The sequence below is a fragment of the Embiotoca jacksoni genome, unplaced genomic scaffold, assembly GCF_022577435.1.
Source record: "Embiotoca jacksoni isolate LCO1_2020_lvr unplaced genomic scaffold, fEmbJac1.0.p SCAF_31, whole genome shotgun sequence".
Taxonomy (NCBI): domain Eukaryota; kingdom Metazoa; phylum Chordata; class Actinopteri; family Embiotocidae; genus Embiotoca; species Embiotoca jacksoni.
In genome coordinates, this window is record NW_027185383.1 from 2588157 (window position 1) to 2611048 (window position 22892).

Sequence of the window (22892 nt, forward strand, 5' to 3'; positions counted from 1 at the left end):
GGAAGTCAAGGTTGCCTGAGCAAAACAAATATATTTAAAGTATCAGAGGTAGAATGCACAGAAGAACATATAATATTTGCTCTTTTTTGTACTAGTTTAAACACAATTTTAAACAGTTGTAGCTGATTTGTGGCTTTTTTTATTATTAACCTGTAAATTAACCAGCAGAATTTTTTTTTTTAATGGGAGTAAAAAGTACAAAATATGAGGCTCTTAGAATTACAATAAAATGGAAATACATGCATAAAGCATCAGTTTTATCAAAAATACACCTAAATACAGACCTTTACTAACTGAACTCAGTTACCTTTTTCTATTTCTGGTTGTGATCCAGCTACAGAATATACAGTGCATCTGGGAAGTATTCACAGCGCTTCACTTTTTACACATTTTGTTATGTTACAGCCTTATTCCAAAATGGATTAAATTAATTTTTTTTCCTCAAAATTCTACACGCAATATCCCATAATGACAAAGTGAAAATAGTTTGTTTAAAATTTTTGCAAATCTATTAAAAATAGATAACGAAAATATAACACGTACATAAGTCTTCACAGCCTTTGCTCAATACTTTGTTGAAGCACCTTTGGCAGAAATTACAGCCTCAGGTCTTTTTGAGTATGATGCTACAAGCTTGGCACCTATTCTTGGGCAGTTTCTCCCATTCTTCTTTGCAGGACCTCTTAAGCTCCATCAGGTTGGATGGGGAGCGTCGGTGCACAGCCATTTTCAGATCTCTCCAGAGATGTTCAATCGGGTTCAAGTCTGGGCTCTGGCTGGGCCTCTCAAAGACATTCACAGAGTTGTCCCGAAGCCATTCCTTTGTTATCTTGGCTGTGTGCTTCGGGTCGTTGTCCTGTTGGAAGATGAACCTTCGCCTCAGTCTGAGGTCCAGAGCGCTCTGGAGCAGGTTTTCATCAAGGATGTCTCTGTACATTGCTGCATTCATCTTTCCCTCCATCCTGACTAGTCTCCCAGTTCCTGCCGCTGAAAAACATCCCCACAGCATGATGCTGCCACCACCATGCTTCACCGTAGAGATGGTATTGGCCAGGTGATGAGCGGTGCCTGGTTTCCTCCAAACATGACGCTTGGCATTCAGGCCAAAGAGTTCAATCTTTGTTTCATCAGACCAGAGAATTTAGTTTCTCATGGTCTGACAGTCCTTCAGGTGCCTTTTGGTAAACTCCAGGTGGGCTGTCATGTGCCTTTTACTGAGGAGTGGCTTCCGTCTGGCCACTCTACCATACAGGCCTGCTTGGTGGAGTGCTGCAGAGATGGTTGTCCTTCTGGAAGGTTCTCCTCTCTTCACAGAGCAACGCTGGAGCTCTGTCAGAGTGACCATCGGGTTCTTGGTCACCTCCCTGACTAAGGCCCTTCTCCCCCGATCGCTCAGTTTGGCCGGGCGGCCGACTCTAGGAAGAGTCCTGGTGGTTCCAAACTTCTTCCATTTACGGATGATGGAGGCCACTGTGCTCATTGGGACCTTCAATGCTGCAGAAATGTTTCTGTACCCTTCCCCAGATCTGTGCCTCGATACAATCCTGTCTCGGAGGTCTACAGACAATTCTTTGGACTTCATGGCTTGGTTTGTGCTCTGACATGCATCAACTGTGGGAACTTATATAGACGGTGTGTGTCTTTCCAAATCATGTCCAATCAACTGAATTTACCACAGGTGGACTCCAATCAAGTTGTAGAAACATCTCAAGGATGATCAGTGGAAACAGGATGCACCTGAGCTCAATTTTGAGTGTCATGGCAAAGGCTGTGAATACTTATGTACATGTGATTTTTTCGTTTTTGATTTTTAATATATTTGCAAAACTTTCAAAAAAATGTATTTCACGTTGTCATTATGGGGTATTGTGTGTAGAATTTTGAGGGAAAAAATTAATTTAATCCATTTTGGAATAAAGCTGTAATGTAACAATGTAGAAAAAGTGAAGCGCTGTGAATACTTTCTGGATGCACTGTAATCCACCCCTCAGGCACAGCATTAAAACCTCTGACAGGTGAAGGTTAAAGTATAGTATGCTGGTCAAGACATAAATCCTCCCCTCACAAGCATTAAAATGTTCAGTTGTTATTCAATCTCACTGAGAGGTGCTGATTTATTTTAATGGTCATTTCGAAGGCTGTAGTTTATCCCTCCCATTTATATAAAGATTTGACAAAATATTAAGAACACCTCCTCTGTAACCAATCATAGTTCAACAGCACCATAAAATTGCAGTCTCCCAAATCACCATTAAAATAAATCAACACCTCTCTCAATCAGATTAAATACCAGCTGAACATTATACTCATGATAAAGGGAGGATTTATCGCAGGGCCTGCTGTATTGTACTTAATGCTTCTTCTGTCAGAGGTTTTAATGTTGCGGCTCATTGGTGTGGGATCCATTAATTTTGTCTACTTGCTCTGTGTCAGTTGTGGAAGTAGTCAGATCAAATCAACATTGGTTCCACATTACAAATGTAAAAAAGTGGAGAAGAAAGAAGAAATAGAACATTTACTTAAAGCATCTGACCAAGTCCTCAGGCAGCAGAATGGCTTGTGTTAGTGACATTTAGAGCAAAACTAAAGTGTTGTAAGTCAAATAAAGCCTAAAACGCTCCTTTAAATTATCTGATGAGTGCACCGTCACAACACTGAAGCCAAAAAAATTCAATATTATTGACGATTATCAGTTTCTTTATGGACTTAAAAGGTTTTCTGAAACCTTCATGTGAAACGGCTTGTTGTAACTCTTGATTGTTAAATCAGTGCAGTGGAGTAAAAAAAAAAATGACAACATAACATTCACTGCTCAGTCAGCTTAAAGTACCTGGCAAGACATCAGTCATCTTGAATGATGCAAAACAGCAAAGGTATGTCACCTGCTTCGACTTGCACGGATGAATTAAGTCATCATTATGTCCACCACCCACAATGCATTGCAATTATGTATTGTGTGCTCAGTAAAAGATGGTCAAATTGCAGAGATGGAAAGTTACCCGTTTTTCCCCCCAGTGAAGCTCAGATTACATCATTTTTAAATCCTCCCTCACCTCTCACCGGTGAGGGCTTGTTTAATGGAAGTAGGTAAAAAGAGTCAGGAGCTGGGCCGTCGTTTCACTGTGAGTTTTATTACTAACACAACACAGACGATACATATAAAACATTCCAGGTAGATAAATAATATGATGATCTATATTAAAATAGTTTCCTTCACATTGTTCTTTGAGGCCTGAAGTTAAAGACACTAGAACTGGGTCAAGCTAAGAGGAATTAAGGCCACTGTGGTTTCTTGGGTGATAAAACCGTAAAATAATATCCCAGTATTTCAGTGTTCTCCTGCGATGATGATATTTTCGATGTCATGACAAAATACTGAAAAATCAGGAAGATAAAATTGTAACAATATAAGTGTTATAGTTTGATATGTTGACATAAAGGTTTATGTTGCTGTGGTTTGTTTTACATCTGATCTGTTGTAACCAAACTACTTCAACAAAACTGAACTTCTTCATGGAGTATGATGTCATTATATCAACAAGTCAGAATACTGAACATATGAAAAATTATATCAACATGGCACACCCCTGGTACGGGCACAGGAAATACAGAGCAACATCAGCTGTATTCTGTAAATGGAGATGTTTCAGATTTATGAGCACTAAAATAAGATGCATAATGAAAACTGCATTTCATCTGATTATTAAAATAACCTTCTAGCCGCGTCTTTACAGGTTGATTTTTTTGTTGTTGTATTAAGTAAACTGTAGGTAAAATAAAAGTATTCAACAATACTGACAGAAACAAAATTGGGAAATTAAAACATGCCCTTTTTTTAAATTGTCAATTTTGAAAACGACGCCAATTTGAACACCATTCCCTTTCCAAACATGTCCCAGTGCCCTCCCTTCATTTAAGCCATGTGAGGTTCATTTTGTCTGACAATACTTTTCACATTATGACAAGCTATATATATTTACATAATCACAAAACAGCCTGACCCTCTGCACCTTCACATGTTTTGTTCGGTGTCTTGAAATGAACTAGTGTTAGAGTAGATTTGTAACTTCAATATACGAACACTTCCTGTGCATACATTAAAATCCTGCAGTATACTCCACCGCAGCAAGGCAGAGGTGTGAATTTATATTATTTAAAGTAATAATACAAAATACAATGATACTGATAATGCTACAGTTGTTAATTGTCGATTCATTGTTTTAAAACCTCAAAAATTCAAATTTTGCTGCAGTACAAAAGAAAACAGTTTAAAGTACAGGTACTTGGCACACCTTATATAATTAGAGGCTCTCGGTTTATGTTTGATAAGAAAACAGTGATGTGAGAGAAGCCGAGTCTGTTGGCTCCCTCTCATTGTCCGAGGACAACGATGTTAGCCACTCCGTGCACTTGTGAGAGCTGCTTACAGTCGAGAGACGCCACCAGCTTTCTGGGTCCGGGTTGGGTGGGGATGAAGTGCTCTGTCAGTGTCACGGTGGAGTGACCGTCGACGTCACTGAAAGGGACGAAGAGGAGGAGGATGTTAGCCTGGAGAAGAAAATGTGAGGGGAAGAGATAGAGAGGTAAAAGAGTGGGAGATCTGTTCTTACCCAACGACCACTTCATGGCCCTTCTGAAGGCCCAGGCCCTCCACTCTGAACACCACGCCCTTCAGTGTCCGTGGCAGCGGGTTGCTGAAGGTAATCTTGGCTGCCATCTCCTTACCAACCACAGCTTCTCCCAGAGGCTGCCAGAAAAACATTCAAATAAATCAGGGAGGACAAACTAAACAGAACAAACACTACAGAATTGATGTTGTTTGCAGGCAAAGCACGCTGACTAAATGAACAAACATGAAATAATAAGATTCCTACTGTGATGTTGAGGTCAGGAGTTCGGAGCCTGAAGGAGGTCTGGTTGGCTAACACTTGTTGGGTCTCAGTGACTCTTCCAGACAGGGTCAGCATCAGGGCTGCCTGGTCCACCAGCTGGTTCTGGTACTGCTGGTAGGGCAGCATCCACTTAATGGTCTTCTCTGTGTGGAGAGGAGTTCATTTTATTGTTTGACGTTTACCTTTTATGAAAGGAATACTTTGACAGAAATAGTTCTTCACCACTTCCTGTCTGTGCGGTCGACATGAAGCTACATCCAGCACTTGGTTAGCTTAGCTTTGCATAAAAAAATGAAACAAGACAAAACAGCTGAGCTTCCCTGACGGTTTCTGTGCATTAAAGCATAATGATCAACATTGAAAAAAAGAATTAACACATTCATCCCATTACAAATAAAAAGTTAAAGCCATAAGCAATAAAATGACCACTGCTTGATTCAAAATTCCCAGGAGTTTTGCTGCTTCTGCTTTTTTTCATTTGGTATGACCAGTAGTTCATAGTGGAGGCTAATGTTAGATCATTTTAGCAAACTTTAAACAGAACCTGCTGTGCAACAAACTCATTTAACTGACTTACTGTATTACTACGACATTACACGTTAGCATTCAGCATTATCCTGTAATTGTCGTTTGGGGGAGAATTTTTTTTTAAAACATGCAGTAACTTTTTTGCCACTTGGGTGCAGCAGAAACAAGCTTTTAACACCTATAACCTATTTACTTGGTAGCAAATAGTTGCTTATTTACGCACTGAAGATGTGCATAAACACAACTACATCATAAACAGGACATTATAAGAGTTCTCCACCAACACATAAGAATAATGTCTTTAGCAGCTACAGCTGATGACCGCTGTTTCGTGCTGAGCTACTTGTGTAGCCGACAATACATTCAGAGAAATGAGAGGGAATCAAAATAAAGTTGCAGGTCTTCATCATTTTTGACTTCATTGTCACTGTGAGCAACTTCTTTCACAGATACATACAAACATTTAATCTATTGATAGTTAAAAAAAAAAAAAAAAAAAGATATAAATAAATATATACATGCTTTAGAGCAACTCAAAAGCTCAGTGGAAAGCCAACCTTCATTGGGCAAAAGCTCCACCGGCATCGTCTCCTTCTTGATGGCGCCCTTCAGCACACCCGTGTAGTACATGACGGCCACCTGGCTGTGCAGCATTGTCTGACGGGGCTGCGAGCTCAAGTTCTTCACCACAATGCTCAGCTGGGCGTCAGCACCCATCCTGGGCCCCTCGCCATCCATCTTTACCTCCACATACACATCCTCTGCAATGGCTTTGGAATACATGTCTGGCTTGCTGCCATAGCGACTAGCCGTCTCCACAGAGATGCGTTCTTCTTCCGAACCTGGTGGAGGAGAGGAAGGAGAGGGAGGAGAGGGAGGAGAGGGTGAGTGCACATCGTTCTGTCTCAGGTCTCAGGATTTATTAAAAGTTATAAGAGATATGGCGCACAGTCCTTCCAAACAAAGCAAACAGAGAGGCATATTTTAACCTTGTGAAGAACAGGTGAGCAGTTAAGGGGTTAGATGAAGGGAATCTGCGAACGGCATAATGATCTATGCTGAATAAAATGATTAAATCATTACTTTTTCAGATCGTTCCAGGTAGTGCAGAAATTATTCAGTTTGGTTTTGGGACATGAATCAAATTTAGACTTGCAGTTAGTCAAGTAAAATATGCCTGCCAGTACCTTCTGTATGTTTGTACAGGTGTGTGATGTCTGCCCGCTCGTCAGAGCCCACTGCTTTGGTGCTGATGCAGTGGCCCACAGCTTTCTTCTCACTGTGGATCTGGCTGAATGTACCATCCAGGTTCTCCTGCCAGTAGATCTTATCGCTGTTGACCTGACAGGAAAATACCAAGAAACCTGATCAGCTCCAACATCTGAGTACATGGGACGTTTGCCTTTACAGATGATGAAGTTGAACCAAAGTATGCATCACACTAATTCATTATTTATTTTTTGTACTGTTGGAAAGTTATACAGTTCTACTCTGACTAAAACTGGTGTGTTTGGTTCTTCATTGATGGAGAATCAAGGACTCAAGAAAAGAATCTATAACTGCTGATAACAAAAGAAGACGTCTGCTGAAAAGCAATACATGATATCTATTAGATTTGTGCCTGATTTAGTTATTGTAGCTACAAAGACCGCCTTTGTCAATCTTAAACACCTGCACCTTAGTTTGATGTACTATCGCAGCGCATCAAAAAAAAAAAAAAAAAAACTTGCTCATTTCCACTTGCTCATTTCTGGCACTCACCTCAGCAAAGACAAAAGGCGTGTCGTGTTTGAGGTAGACTTGGCCGGAGCGGATGCCGTTGACAGAGGCGGGGCCGCAGCGGAAGGTGCCCTGGCTGGTCTCCTGGGGAGTGGAGTCCAAAGCCTGCCAGCCTCCGTAGCCAGGAGGCAGGTCTGGTCTGGCCATCCAGCAGTCGTTCCACACGTGGAAATTCCTGAGAGTGGTTAGGGTTGAGATGGCTTTTACTTGCAGACACACACTTATTCACTTGTTTGCCAAGAGTTAGATGAAAAGTATTGACACCACTCTTATATCCAACTACTCAAGATGGAATTGCTGCCAGCGGCTGGTTGGCTTTGCTTAGCATAAAGCCTGGAAACAGGGCGAAACAGCGAGCTTGGCTCAGTCCACATTTTTACACTTACGTTTTTGTACAAGATGTAAAGTGTTAATTGGTGACCTTCCTGGGTACTTGTGGCTGGACTTCGTACACTTTGAACCGCTAGTTTACAGTCTTTATGTTAAGCTAAGCTAACAATCTCCAGGCTTAACGTCATACTTAACACACAAATATGAGAGTGGTTTCAATTTTCTTATCCAAGGTCACAAGAATGTTTGTGGAGAAAACATGAATAATATATGGTAAAAAGAAAACCAAGAACTGGCCTGTATGAATTGTAGTTGATAGAAATGAAGCCGGCTAATTTAGCTACCTCGCAACAAGTGCCTGCTTGTTTTTTTGGGGGAGGAAAGATGTAAAAAGTGGCCAAAAGGAATGAGAAATGGCACCCAGAATGTCGTAGGGCGTTCTAAGGACAACACTACCACCACATAGTAGAAACATTATCCCCTGCACTTTGAGAGGAGTTGCAGATAATTGAAAGTGCATGACGTCTCAGGGGTGTCACGTTTGAGTGCTTTTGGAACAGATCTAAATATACGGTGCATTCCTGAGGTATGGATTGAGCAACAGGTGATTTTAATAGCGTGGCGGCCCGGCCCCGGGAAGCTCCGCAACCTACCAGACAGAGTCACTGTTGAGTTTATCGATCGGCTCCATATTCGCATCCAAAAACACATCTGTGGTGAGGGATACATCGGTATCATGAGCAGACTGGAAGTTGGTGACGCTGCGGGCGGGTATGCCGAGACATCGCAGCACTGAAAGCAGAGACGGACAGAGAGACACAGATGAATTAAAGCTGAATTTCAGCAGGCCGTTTCATATCTGAATTGAATTTGCAGATGGTAACACCGCAGACATTTCTACAAGGATGACATTTGCATGGCTGCAGGGAACTTCATTATTCTGGCTGAATGAAAGCGCCACATGTGGCTCTATCTGAGACAAAAGTAGGAGGTATGACAGGAATGCCAATGCAAGGTATTTACTGTCGGGTGTATATGAGCTACGGCTTGCTATCAGGTGCAACGCTATGTGCTAAGGTCAGCCCGCTGTCATGTGAGGTTCCTTGCATGCATGCAAAATGAATGAGGGGTTTTGTTACAGAGTTGGGAGCTAATGAAAAGGGCCTGGGAAACAGAAAACCATGATCACAATGATTTGGAGACTGTTATATCGAATAGACATGAACACTGGGAAACACAACATAGAGTATCCCCTTGTGGCTTTTTCATTGAACACACATACAGCACCCTCCTTTCACATGACTACCACATAGCTTTCCACCACCCACTAAGGCTCAACCTGCCTCCATAAACACGCCCTTCTCTGTCACTGACACCGTCAAACACACTCTCTGTTTTATTTTCTTCTCATACTAACCTGTTGTGGTGACCCCGGAGAAGACCCAGCACTGTCCATATGACACAGGCGTTTCTGTGGAATGGTATTTCCTCAGGATCTCCACGCTGCTGCTCCACGCCGCAGGGGAGACTCCATCGGAGTAATTCCCCGACCAGTTTCCAACCAGAACGCCGTTTTCATCCTGAGCATTTATCTGAAAAGAGTCGTGACAAGGTCGTTTCCTTTGTATTTTTTTCAGAACATTTGGGAATAAATGCAATAAAATCATTCAGGGGTCAGTTTTTCTGAAAGCCTGGTTAGGTACCAGGAAAAAATAGTGGTATTTTATTCTAATTAATATTTATTTTCTCTTTTATTGTAAAAAGATGCTTGAATTTGTATGTTAGCTCACCATGGCTGATATGACCCGGACCACATTGACAGGATCCCCTCGACCAGATGGTGCCATGTCACTCTTCTCCAGGATAAACAGGCACGCTTCCAGGATTCCTTCATGAAACTACAGCAAAGAAAGGAACAAGACAAAGGTGACTGAGACTTTGGCCTACTAATGAAAGCCATTGCATTTGCAGTATTACAGACTGAATGAGCTGGGTTTCTGTGGTGACATTATCGAGAAAAGTCACAAGCAGCACACACAGTCAGTGACCAGCAGGGAGAGTTCTGCCAGAGACTATAGGGGATTTTACGCAAAGGATCATTCTTCAACTGCCAGTTTACCGAGGTCTCACAGTCAACACTGTTTGGATCTCTGGGAAGTGAGGTCCAACAACTCAGCTGCAATTTCTGCTTATTACCAGAGGTGCCGCCAAAGTGAACGAAATAGAGATATTTGACATTGTAAATTTTCAAGGAAAAAATTTGAAAAAGTAAGCTTTAAATAAGCTACACTTTGCTATGCTCCACAAGAATGTGTTTTTTGTATCACATATACTACAGCAGGAATAATGTGTTGCAAAGGAAAGCCTAATGACATTACCTATTTTTATCTAAATCCCTTGAAAATACTGGAGGAAAAAAACATTACACAAAAAACAAATGTATTTTGAAACCTATTTTTAAAGATTTCCTTCATCAGTAGGAAGTGAAACTTGTCTGAGTTCCAGAGGCACATGGTGCTGTAATGAACAAAGAAAGTGTGAAGCACTTTCAAGTCACATCTTGTCCTGATGGTCCATACCTGCCCAAGGTTCCACGTACGGGCCCCAATTTGCTTCTCTGTGCCGTAGTAAAGCCTCCCAGTGTCATTCAGCACGTACTCCTTCCTCTCCTCCTCATCATCCAGGAACACCGTGTCCTCTGGAAACACATGTAACACATTATAACTTCATTTGGCATTATATTAATGAAAATACAAATTAGAGAATAATGTTTTTTATTCCATATATTTAAAAAAAAATTATTTCATATTTTTACAATACATACATTTGCAGTTAGCCCGAAAGGTCAGTCCAATTAAACCGGCCTTGACTGAGAACATAAGAAAACCAGTTTCTATAAGATTTATTTTAATAAATTACTTATATTGCAACTTCCTCTCTGTTTGTGAAAATGACCAAGAATCTATGCTTTTTTTCACCTCTTCAGTGACTGAACCGCTCAAGAATGTGATTTCTCTTCATATATTATATAAACGAATCCCCAAGGCCAGGAAATGGATAAGAAACACAATGACTCCATGGACCTTGTGGGAACCACACTCATTTATGGAAAACCCTCTGTTTTGAGTGACATCAGTGCCACAGACTTAGGCGTGCTCCCTCTTACAAATCTGTGTATATCTTTTCCCATTCCTTTTTATCTATCGGCGGGTGGGGAAGAGGAACACGACAAAGGGGACAAAATGTGAAAGCAGTAAACAATGGGGGGATGATTGACAGAAAGAAGGGAAGTTACGCTTGGGAAGGAAAGGGGGAGGGGGAGGGAGAGACAGTGAAGCATAGCAGTGTCTTGAGATTTTAAGGCAGAGGGAGATGAAGCTGGAAGTATCTGGCAGCTGTGATAATTGTGCTTTTTTTCTTCTTACTGAATATCCCTGGAATGTAGGAAGAAATAGAAACACACAGAAGGATACGGAGAAGGAGGAGGAGGCCGGAGCACGGGGCGATGGAGTGAGGTCAGCAGATAGCAAAGAAAGGAGCAGAGCTGGTTGGAAGAGGTACAACACAGCAAGAAATACACATGGAGGCAGTAAACAGAGGGAGAGGACGGGTTGTTACCATCTGCAGGGATTACTCTGCCCTCACCCAGCGGCGTTTTATACAGCAATTGTAGGATTTTGACTTTTATGAGCACGAGGAAGAGATTGGTCTCTGGAAGAAGAGATTCAAAGAGGGAAGTTGAGATTGGGCATGCTGCCAAAATCAGCAAACCCATAATGAAAGACAGACAGTTGGTTGTTTTTATCAAATCCAGGTCCACTGTGTTGTTCTATTTTGCTGCCTCGCAAGTTCGCTTCTTTCTGTCAAATATCCTGTACGGATAGTTTGTGAAACTCAATGCGAATAAACAACGGACCTCATTTCCTCGTCCTTTCTTAGCTGAATAAAAGAGACTAATAAGCATTTAGTTGATAAAAATGAGACTGACCACTGTTATCTTTTTAAATATGTCAGAAATAAAAGTGATAAATCCCACTACACTGTTTAATTTGTTCATAAACACAGTTTCAAAGATGAGGAGCTGTATGTGTTGGTCAAACTGATCATTATTATCCCATGCTGCTCTACAGAGGGCTTTAAGCATCTCTTCACTAATTGTTTTTGTTTCATGGTCCACACCTTCACTGCTTCGGTTCACTCGCACTGCTCTTGTCAGCATTGTTTAAGCAGCAGTTAGCAGCTGTTAGAAGTGAAACGCTTGGAGCGAGCAGTCTGCTGGTGAAGACAGTGGAGCTTTTAGCATTTAAAGACCAAACAACGGACCACAGCTCACAAAGACCTTTTAGACTCAGATCTTAGGTCAGTCCGAATTTAGATGTTATGACAATTTCACAAAAGCAAAGACTTACTTCACTTTTTTTTTAAACAACTCAACATAAATATGGTCACCTCCTGGGTTAAAACCTCATCATCCCACATGGCAGTCCACAACTAATGCCAACAAGCCACCAATCCATTCTGTTAAAACTGACAAAAAAATGTGTTTTGTTGCCTCTTACCTTGGTCACATAATCCCGCGGCACATGACATTTACGTGGTGTGTAAATTTCATGCTTTCAAAACGTGTAACTTTCACGCCTTGACAGCCCAAAGCGTGGCTATTTCACATTTTGCTGTGATACTGGGTTGAACATAAACCTAGGCTAGCAGCGTAATGAGTAGTTTATGTGCTTTACATTTGGAAGTAGTAAAGACTGTAGTAAACAGGCAACAGTGTCACAGCAGGTTTGGCTAATGAACCAAAATCTGCTTCTTTTGTTGAATGAACGGAAGAACAGGACGAGGTCATCATCACAGGATCATGTTGAATCCATCTTTTTTTTTTAAACAATGTACTGATACCAATCAATTCATAATTTTTTTTTTAACAAATGTTTCAAATTTGCATTGTGCCGGTATGAATAGTTTTGATATGAAATATTCACAAGGGATCATTGTGAGACATGTAAGACTTCTGTTTTAACATTCGAATAGCATGATTGATATATCGTTGCAAATATCTGCTGTTATGCCCAGACTAAACTTTGTCGTGATTATCTATAGTTCAACAAGTAAAGATATCAACTATATCTAGTGGTAACCGTTCTGAAGAACTGAAGAAGCCTTTCACATAAGATGTGAAACCTCTCCGAGAATTTGAAGCAAGTCCAGTTGTCTTTGGATAACAGAGACTGACCATCACCTGGAAGAAGGAGAATCTTCACTGTCCTCGAGAATCTTCATGCTTATCTGACTGTTAGCTAAACTAATTAAACAAACTATGTCTGATTTGATTCATGTGCTCCCGGGTTGCAGGCTCTGAACTTAACTAACAAGGTTAAAGCCGGCGGACACAGCTGCTTTCACATTTAATGATATCATTCGAAGGATAAAAAAAAAATGTTGTGTCTTCTAAATCTGCAGACAGTTTCTGTGTTTGCTTGTGTTTTTTCTATTAAATGCTGTGCTTGTGTTGTGTCGAAGCTTTCCTAATTTGCTTGTTTGCATGTGTTGTAGTGTGTACGGCTCTCAGAAACAAAGGTTAAAAATCATGTCTGTATGCATAAATATTTCATAAGTGGGGCAAGTTGAAGGTCTCCTGCATCTCAAACACAAACTGTTTTGATCTCAAATGTAGCTGAAAGTAGTGCTTAAGTGGCCAAACCAAGTGTGCCAGAAGTCTTGAAATGCAGCCAGTGGAGTTATATAACTCCCATAGTTACAGAGTCACGCTGCAGCTATTTGATGGACAGCAACACACTCATGGATTGAGCTGGCCTTTCTCACACGTGTAACATTATATTAGGACTCCTCTCGGAGATTAAATGGACAGATAGACATCTATTTTGTCCAAGTATTTGCTATCAGGCTGATAGAATATGTGTTACACAGAAGGTATGTTATCCTTCCTGTGAGCTGCATCAGACAGAACAGTATTTCTTTTTATTTTTTTATTTTCTGCCTCAAACCGAATATTAATCCAGCAAGTATATAATTAATTCCAAACATATTATGTAATCGTTTTTCCCTTCAAGTTTCTCCTCTTATCACCTCGTCTTCTTTCCTTCCTCTCTTCCAGATTCCTCCCCTTGGTCCATGTAAACCCTGTTCCCACCCACCGTCAGCTCACCTTCGCACCACGGGTTGAAGACCATGACGATGTTCTTCGCGGAGTTGTGAGTGGTCGTGGCCTCTCCCTTCAGAGAGCCAGTTGTGACGGTGAGCCCGTACAGGCCGACCACAGCGGTCGCAGGAGAGTTGACGGACATCTTGATCTTGTTGCCGCTCTGCTCCACGACCTTGGCCTCCCAGCGTTCGTCCTCCAGGTCCTCAACCAGTGGAATGATGACATGGGTGCCTTTGGACACCATGGGTAGGGGACCTACACCACACAGTTTATAATAAGTTGTATGAGAATGCATTGGTAAAGTACAAAAAAACAAAGAAACACTAAAAAATATTTGTTACAACGACAAGCCTGATGTATTGTATTATATCTCATATTATGTGGTACAATATGCTCTTTTGAATTTATGTGCAGATTTCTGACCTTTTTTTTTTTAACATAAACTTACAAATCATACTACTCTCATATTGATGCATTCAATATGAAATTATAGTCAGGAGACGGTTGCTTAGCTTAAAATGAAACCTGTAAACAAGCTAGCAGTCTCATGGCAGTAATCGACTGATGTGTAAATGTTATCTTTCTTCTCCTCCAACTCAGTTGCATGTAAAAAATGTATGCAGTTGATTTGCCAGCAGAACTGTAAATGCTCTTGCATACATTTAATTGAAAAAATATTTCATGAATAAAACCTTTAAAACAGTCTAGGACCTCATTGTCTATAAATGAACAACAGATTATTTCATTTGAAATGAATAAACCTTTGAAGGTCGAACAAAAAATGCTACTTTTCCGCGTTACTGAAAGTCATCTTGACAGCATATATGTACGAAGGCCAAAGTTCTGAGACTGTTCATGTTTCACGGAAACGGAGTGCATCACTGTGACATGCATGGAAAGAGGAAAGGTAGAACCTTTGTCAGTAAGTATTCCAAGTTTGGTCGCTTAATGTACATCGGCACTGGTATCATACATCTTTTTGTGACCACTGGTTTGAGACCATTTGCAAATTCAGCATTGGACCAGAAACATGGTCAGAGTGGCACATCAAAGTTTGTGTCCAGTTTTTCTGGAACAGAAAGAAGTCAGAGTTAAATTGGATAGTGGTTGAAGATAGTGTTTATGCAGGTATGAAACCTGCGCGTTATCATCTCACTCTTGAAGAACTAAAGTGCCATCGCTCTGCAGTGTAGGTCGAATGTTTTCTCTCAGACATCTCAGAACATCACAGCAGAACTCGGGGTTGACCGTTTGACCCTTTGGGGACAAATTCACGATGCACAACCCCACGAATGTCAAAGAAAACCCAACGGGTTGCACTCCTGACCTGAGGCGCTTTCTTCGGACGTTGAGGTTCTGCCCCGTTTACAACGCAAATCTCACTCAAAACGCCTCGCCCGGTTTATTGATGTGCATTCTCTTCTCAAGTCCACAGTGAAATCGCAGATGTGCTCATACCAGTAGTCACAAAAACATATGTACCTCAGGTGCTCTTGATCAATCGACCAAACTTGGAATACTTACTGAAGACACATAGTTTTCCCTCCTCCCTGAACGTCGCTTTGCTGTGCTTACATTCAGAAGCAACAGGAGCAGTCTCTGGACTATTTGATCGTACATCATGTATTTGTTAACTACAGTATACACGCATAGTCTTGTGTGCAAACAAAATATCTTTAAATAACATTTTCTTTAAAACATGGGTGAAAATTCAGCTCGCAAGGAATCACAGTGCTCTTCATTTCTCTTTTATTTTTTCATTCTTAGCGAACTTTAAATCAAATTTGCAGCAATGTCGGAGGAGAGACATCCTGCAACATGTGTTTGGAGAAAGAGTGCACTTATTCATGTTGTAGTAATAGCTAATCATTTCCAATGAATGACAACCATACCAAACTGTAAACCACACATGCATCACAGCCCTACAGCGGGCAGTTGCGTAGTTTCTCTGAATAAACAACATTATGGAGCTGGAAAACCTCCAACACTGCACTACCCACACATCCCTGCCTAAAGCAAAGCCTAGATATGTCTGGGTTGTCTTCAAACAATTTCCTTAAATGCTCCTTTTTCAGTGACTTCATATTTTGCTACGGAAAAACAAGCCCACGAGCAGGATTCAAACTTATTGGATGGTTTCCTCTGAGTAATTTGCTTTGTGGCATCCTGCTGTGCTGCCATTTTCTGCAGCGAGTATAGCGTTTAGCAAGAAACCATTGTTCTCCATCTGACTGCATCGAGGACTCCCCACCCTTCCTCTCTTACCTCTGTGTATTTTTTCGGGAAATCAATGAAAAACACTGTCAACTGGAACAACTTTGTCTTCATTGAAAAAAGGCTCTGAATTCTCATTCAGCCTTCTGATTGAACAAAATAACAGCTCGCAAAGCTACAATTATACAAATCTCTGCTTTTTAAGCAACACTTAAAGCCTTTTCCCTGCAAATGTGAGTGTGAAAATGATGGTAATCGGTGTTTGTTGAATATAGATGGATGTGTTAATTCCTTTTTCTCCTTCTCTTTTACTGTGTAACTAAGTCAGCAGCAGGTGAAAGCAAATCAGTTCTGTGTGCTGATGTAACGGCCATTTATTCCCTAATGTGTTGTACGAAGCCTGTAAATACCAGAGGAGGGTGTCCGGTGTCCTGGGGTCTGGAAACCGTCAACACTGTGGGCTGTTGGGAGGAATCCAAAACTTGTGGTGTAGCTACAGTTGAACTGCTGCTCAGTTTAAACGTGCAAGGTATGCGCAGCATTTTGACCACATTTCTCATGCTCTGAGCAGTCAGGGGTTTGTTCCTTTGTGTTTTCACGTGCAGCTAATATCAGTAAAAGGTTCAGTCTGACATTTTTACAAAGGGAAATTAGTTTATGATGGATTGTAGCACTCCAACAACAAGCATTTGTTTGTTTGACTAACCACCTCACCCATATCTGATAAGCAACTGTTGTACCACACATCATGTCCAAATATGTTTATTTTAACAAATCTCATACATTGCGGTGTTTATCCGCTACTTTTAGCAAACTATTTCAACTGCTTATGTACATTTAGTCAGGTATTTCACTTGTTTGTTGACTTTTACTATGATATTTCAACTGTTTATTTACATTTGGTCAGGTATTTCATCTGTTTATCTACTTTGAAATCAGATATTTCCACTGTTTATCTACATTTGGTCAAATATTTCAACGTTTTATCTACCTTTAGCCAGATATATCCACTGTTTAGTTAATTCCATTGTTTATCCAATACTTTCCGCACTTCACGTATTTATCAGCTGCTGTAGCACAACACTGGCTTATTTCTTTCTTCTTCTGCATGAGGCATGTTTTTGGGCCCCCACCACTAGAGTACTAAACTTTCAGTAGAAGCACTTTGATAAGAAAAAAGACACCTGTACTGATGCTACTGATCAAACTGATGATATTTCTTTACACTTTATGTATTCAATTCTATTTTGGTATTAAATTAGTCTCAAACCTGTTTTCAGGTGCAGGTGCAGCTTGTCAGTGTCAGCATTGAAGGGCCTGTTGAGTTCCAGCTCCATCTGGAAGGTCTGTCCTCTGCGAATGATCAGCTCGTCCCCATGATAAAGGTCGGTGTGATGCTCCTGTCTGTTCTGACCCGTCTTTGAGCTCAGAAGGTCCACCGAACTCACCGACAACTTCATTTCTGAGAGAGGAAGGTTGGATATCAAATGTAGAATGTGACTATATTGCTCCTGCTAATGATGTCTTATATTTGTTGGAATTGGCATGATATACTCAGGATACAAAATCTGCGCAGAGAAAAGTTTCATGCATTTTAATAGACAGAGACTACCTTCCATTTCCTTTGCCTCTCCATTCTCAGGCTTTAGGTTGCTGGGCTCTGGGACCGGGGCAGGTGCTGAGGGTTTGGTCACGTCCACCTTATCTGTGACATCATAGGAGCTACTGTTCTGACGCTTACAGCAGCACGGGCACATCTTCCTGAACCAGCGACGACAGCCTCCCTCTTCCTGCTTCCTCTCCCCGTTCTTCTGAATGGTCAGCTCCACCCTGGTGGGCGGGGCTCCTCCAGGAAAACGCCCAATCTCTGACGCGCTTCTTACTGTCAACCGCTCACCTGGCATGCTGGAAGACACGTAAAAAAAAATTGCTATTTCATTTTCAGGAGTAAAATTTGGGATACCAATCAACACAATTATATGAAACGCAGATAAGACTTGGGAATTATTCTGCTTTTATAAGCAAATTGTAAAGTAAAAGGTGGAGTAATAATGACCACTGAATGATGACTGATGTAATCCCAGCAGTCGACTTATTACTAGCAATTTGTTTAAACATAAATGCCAAACATGGAACAGTTCTACCTTCTCTAATGTAAGAATGTGTACCTTCTTGTCATACATGAAGGTAAACTGAATATGTTTAGGTTTTGGACTGTTTTCAAAACAAACAAAAAAGCAAGATGAAGACGTCACCTAGGCTTCTGAGATTTTGTGATATACATTTTGCACAATTGTCTGACCTTTCATACAACAAACTATTCATCAATTATTTAAGAAAATAGCAGATTAAGGAGACATATAGTTAACGTTTTTTTGCAACTTTATGTGCAGTCCCCAACCTAGGTAGTGTTAAGGCAAGAAAGTATCACTCTCCATGTGCTGTCTAAATGTATTTCTGTGATAGAGAATAAGTTGAGGCTTTTTAGTAAAACTTCTGAAACAGAGGTCATTGTAGAGGACATGTGCTTCAGTACATTTTATTCCACTGAGACTCTGTATTCATAACAAAGTGATTAACCAAATATTTCCCCATCATGAAACAGCCTTTATACTTTTCTTTGACTTTTTCCCACAATTACCATGTTCCCGACTTGGACTCAACACACCAGGCTTTCTCAAAGCATTCTGGGGTATTTAGTGTTTGTTCTCGTAGGGTACACTCCCTGTGTGATCTAACTCATACAAACAGCTGGATTCCATCTGCAGCAGCCCAGCAGCTGGAGAGCTTTGTGTCTTTGTGTGCACATGTACTGCGGCTGTAGATGTACAGTACAGTACATCATGAACATTTATCACGCTGTCACATCCACACCCTCACTCACTGCACTAATAATCACAGAGGAATTAGATCATTTGTCACATTGAAGATAAGCCTGTCCTTCCTGCCCATCCTCACATTTTCCACGCAGGGTCAAATGTCACATACCAAATGTTGGGAAAGTGAAAAAAAAAGTGTTTAATAAAAAGAAAAGTTCAATGTGGAGGACTTTCCGCTCATCCCCCTCTTCACCAGCTGCATCTTCTCTCCATCCCAACGTAAAGCCACACAAAGGTGCAGCACTGCATGCAAAGATAAATCTATTTTACCCAAACATTAAGGCACCAATGAAGTTTTGCTAGCTCTTGTAAAACAGCCATGAACTGTAATGAGCAGCTGTAATGTATATAGTCAGGAAAAATGCAGCATTGTTAAGTAAACACGTATTGGAGACGCTTGGTTTATAGAGCGATTACTTTCCTTTTTACAAACAGCCTTTCCTTTTCTAAGCCCCGCCCCCCATTACTGCTGTTGCTACTTCTGTCAAACTTTCCAATCTAGTTTAGGTGGTTTACAGTAATATGGTGAATGATAGCAAAACTGTTAGTCATTATTTAAAGGGTGGGTCTGCGATTTCACAACGGTCCAACAAACAGGGACCGAATGCATAAAATGTATTTTACTTTGCGGACTGACAATTCCACCGTCGATTTCATCACCTCGCTAAATAGCACGACGTCATTATGACTGATCAAATTATATCTGCAGCTCAGTTTTTTAATGTGTCCACCTAATTAAAATGTTGTTCTTGTGATAAGGTCCTGCAAACTGACTTAGTAGGCACATTTATATTGACTGAGCATGGACAATAATTTATTGTTCTTGTTAGCATGTGATCAGTAAGTATCTCTACACATCTTTTTTATACTTACAAATTTTGAGTTTGCCAAGTGAAGCTAAAATTTGAGGTTGGATGGGTGATGTGAGGTGTCTGAGGAAAGTTACTGCATATTTCATACAGACAGACAGTAGTGAGAGAGTCTTTGATAAAGCGAATGTAGCTGCTTTACCATTGATTTTTCACGGTTAAATATTTGAGGAGGCTATCAAACAGGCTGAGCAGATGGATTTAGGGGAAAAGACATAGCGAAGTTATGTGAAAGAGTTCAAGGGGCAGCTAACAGCTGAGGAAGAGGTGGTAGGGAGCGGCGTCTCACAGTGTCAAACCCTCAAAATCATGCTTCTGTTAGTGCACCACCTGTGTACGTTTTTATATCTTGGTGGGGACTTCAACCTGAATACACACCAACCCACCGGGACATGCGCCACTGTGGGGACAAAGATCGAGATCCACAGAGGAAGAGTCTGCTTTTTTTAGGGTTAAGTCTTGGTTTTAGGGTTAGAATTAAGTTAAATTAGAGTTAGGATGAGGGTAAAGGTTAGGATTGGGGATTTAGATGTGATGGGAATGCATTCAGTCAGCGGCGATAGTGAAACAAATTTGTGTGTGCATGACATTATGTTCACTTCCAATTTTTCAACTCTGACTTCCTGAGTTCATCCGCTGATCAGATAACATCCCCTCATTGGTTTCTAATATTTGGCAGAAACATTCATAAACATTGTGAGAGAAACAATGGATTAAATCAGGAATGTTAGTTCCTTTTTTTTTTTTTTTTTTTTTTTTTTACTTAAGTTAGAGGGTCACTGAGTATGGCTTCAGTTTTGGGTGGAGTGCAAGCTGTCAAACATGCAGATTAAAAAGATGTAAAACCCCCTTTCTGTTAACACACTTTAACTTCATTATGCAGGGTTCAATTTCCATTCACTTTTCAACCAACTCAGACTAAATAATTGGCATGATAAAATACAAGATACACATATAATTGGCCCAAAACTACTGCAAAAATGGACTCTTTTCAAATATAACTGAATAAATGATTTTCTGGCTGTTTCGTTAGTAATTTGTGTCTGGACAGGCCTTTTAAAATTCAGCATTATCTCACTACTGCACCTAGGTGGCCTAAAATTGGCCAATTAGAGTTATCCAATGAACCCCTTAAAACCATGAAAAGCCATTCCACAAACCCAATTTTTTTGGCAGCCTTGCTCTTCCCTCACACTTTAATGCACAAAGTTAAATGGGTCTATAATACGGGCATCAGCCAAGCTTGAAATGAAGTGTTCTTCATCTTGTATCCACTTCCTCCATTGTGCTGTGCCCTCTCCCGCTGCAGCCCTGCACTTCTCTTCAGTCAGTTTGTGTTGGCATGCTGGTATGGCTGGTATGCCTACTGGGCCCTGAGATAAGTGCTGCAAATTGAACTCGACTGGTCGCAAACAAGAACACCAACTTTAAAAGTCCAGGCATGTTTGTCTGGGGATGTGGGTTAAGTTAATTGATTCTTAAATTCGGAAAAAAAAAAAAAAAAAAATTAAATGTCACAGTAAATCCCTGAAATTTCAACATAAATAACAGAAAAACAAATTGTTTAAATCCTTTAAAATCCTCCAGATTTCTGAGGGAAAAGAAAAAGGATCAGCTGCAGCTGCTTGGCTGCAAACCAATGAGGCTGAAGGCATGGACATATTTCAAGTAATTGACTGTGTTTTTAATTAAACATGAAAAATATTTTTTAACAACAAACGGAGTTCAGACAGATGAAGAGGCCTCCTCTTCTTCAACTCCAAAGAATCAGGTGAGGTGAAGAATTGGATTTTTGCTGGATATGAGAACAAAAAAATTTCTAATTGAGCTTCATTAAGATCTATAAGACATTAAAAGTGATGAAGTTCAATATAGGTATGAAAATACTTGGAAGAGGGCCACATTTTAAATTGAATTGTATATTTTCAAGTAGTCTGCCCTTTTCTAAATGGGCTAAATGTCTCTTCCTTTAATGGATCTGTGGAGAATTATCCTATAAAACTTTCACTGCAGGCTACTCGCGCACCGCTTCAAGTTAAAGTTTATCGCAGAAGAAAAAGAAAAAAAAAAAGAAACGAGTGACTGAAAATCTTACTTTGTCTTCGTGGATTATTCTTTGGATCAGCCGTGAAACGTCTGCTTCGTCCGCAGTAATTATCTCTCGGCTAGCCTATGAAAACTTGTGGAAACTTTTTTGCTTGACTCGCTCCCGTCTTAGACCAGAATACTAACAAGCCTGTAAGGAATGTACTTTAAGCCGATACACGCCCCTCTTCGTCACAGCTCAGCCCACCCAGCCCCACCCTTTGACGGGGTGAAGTTTCCCACTTCCACCCGGGGGGGTCCGGTTCTGCGGAGTGCGGCTTGGTGCGTCGAAGATCGCAGTCACTCGTTCAGCGAAGTGATGAGCTCACACTACACGCGGGTAGAGGAAGAGTGGGAAGAGAAAGTTTGTTACGCGCTACTTTTCCGTTACAGGAAGGGAGTGGAGGCTGCAGAGGGGCAGCAGCGGATGGGAGAGAGAGATTAGGATTTCACGCTTCAATCTGCCCTAAAAAACTAGACTGTACACACCCAGTAAAAACAACAGGTCAAGTCAGAGGGAAAACTCTGACCATTCATATAATGAGTGCTCTACACATAAATCATAACAATGTTAAGATGAACCGTATGGATCACATTGTTTCATATACAGGCTATGATATTGGTGGAAGAAGGTCCTTAACTAAAAGTACTAATCGGTTACCACACTGTGGAAATACTCCACTACGACTAAAAGTCCTTTATTCAAAACTTTAGTGAAGTAAATGTATGTGAGTTTCATCAGCAAACTAAAGTATCAAAGGCAGAAGTACACACTATTGCAGTAAATGCTCTCTGTCAGTGTTTTATTATTATATGTGAGGTTTTGGGGTTAATATTACACCTGCATTAATGTGCATTTACCACTGTAGTTATTTAAAGTCGTCCTTATTTTAACTACTTTATGTAAGTTGGATAGTTTATTCTGGAGTAAAATAAGATTTTCATATGTTTGTATTGTTTCTGATCTTTAAGAACCACATGTAGCCTTTCTAAAAAATGTTTTAAAAACAACTCAAAAACTCTAAATAGATTGTTTAGTTTACAAAGTAGAAGATTTTTTTCAGCCCTTAAAGGAACATTTAATCCTTCAGTTCTGAATCCCTAAATATGGAGATACATGGTTTTCACTGGACATTCAGAGTATGAACAA

General features: G+C 40.6%; 1 protein-coding gene across 1 annotated transcript; it reads right to left on the reverse strand.

Moving 5' to 3' along the window:
• Positions 1 to 3112: 3112 nt before the first annotated feature.
• Positions 3113 to 21915, reverse strand: tgm1l1 (transglutaminase 1 like 1). The gene is made up of 14 exons (XM_069164630.1): positions 21753 to 21915; positions 17522 to 17814; positions 17180 to 17371; positions 13699 to 13950; positions 10109 to 10227; positions 9320 to 9427; positions 8947 to 9121; positions 8183 to 8321; positions 7182 to 7374; positions 6608 to 6761; positions 5978 to 6262; positions 4875 to 5035; positions 4611 to 4747; positions 3113 to 4516 (listed from the first exon to the last, which is right to left on the reverse strand). Exons 2-14 carry the CDS (start codon positions 17811 to 17813, stop codon positions 4372 to 4374), a joined length of 2352 nt encoding a protein of 783 aa, XP_069020731.1. The 5' UTR covers position 17814; positions 21753 to 21915; the 3' UTR covers positions 3113 to 4371.
• Between the last annotated feature and the right edge of the window lie 977 nt (positions 21916 to 22892).

Coding starts and splice junctions, on each gene's coding strand:
- tgm1l1 (XM_069164630.1), bottom strand. CDS start 17,813: ATGCCAGGTGAGCGGTTGACAGTAAGAAGCGCGTCAGAGATTGGGCGT. Junction 13,951..17,179: donor GCACCTGCACCTGAAAACAG/GTTTGAGACTAA, acceptor TGTGTGGTGTAG/GTCCCCTACCCATGGTGTCC. Junction 10,228..13,698: donor CTTCAACCCGTGGTGCGAAG/GTGAGCTGACGG, acceptor ATGTGTTTCCAG/AGGACACGGTGTTCCTGGAT.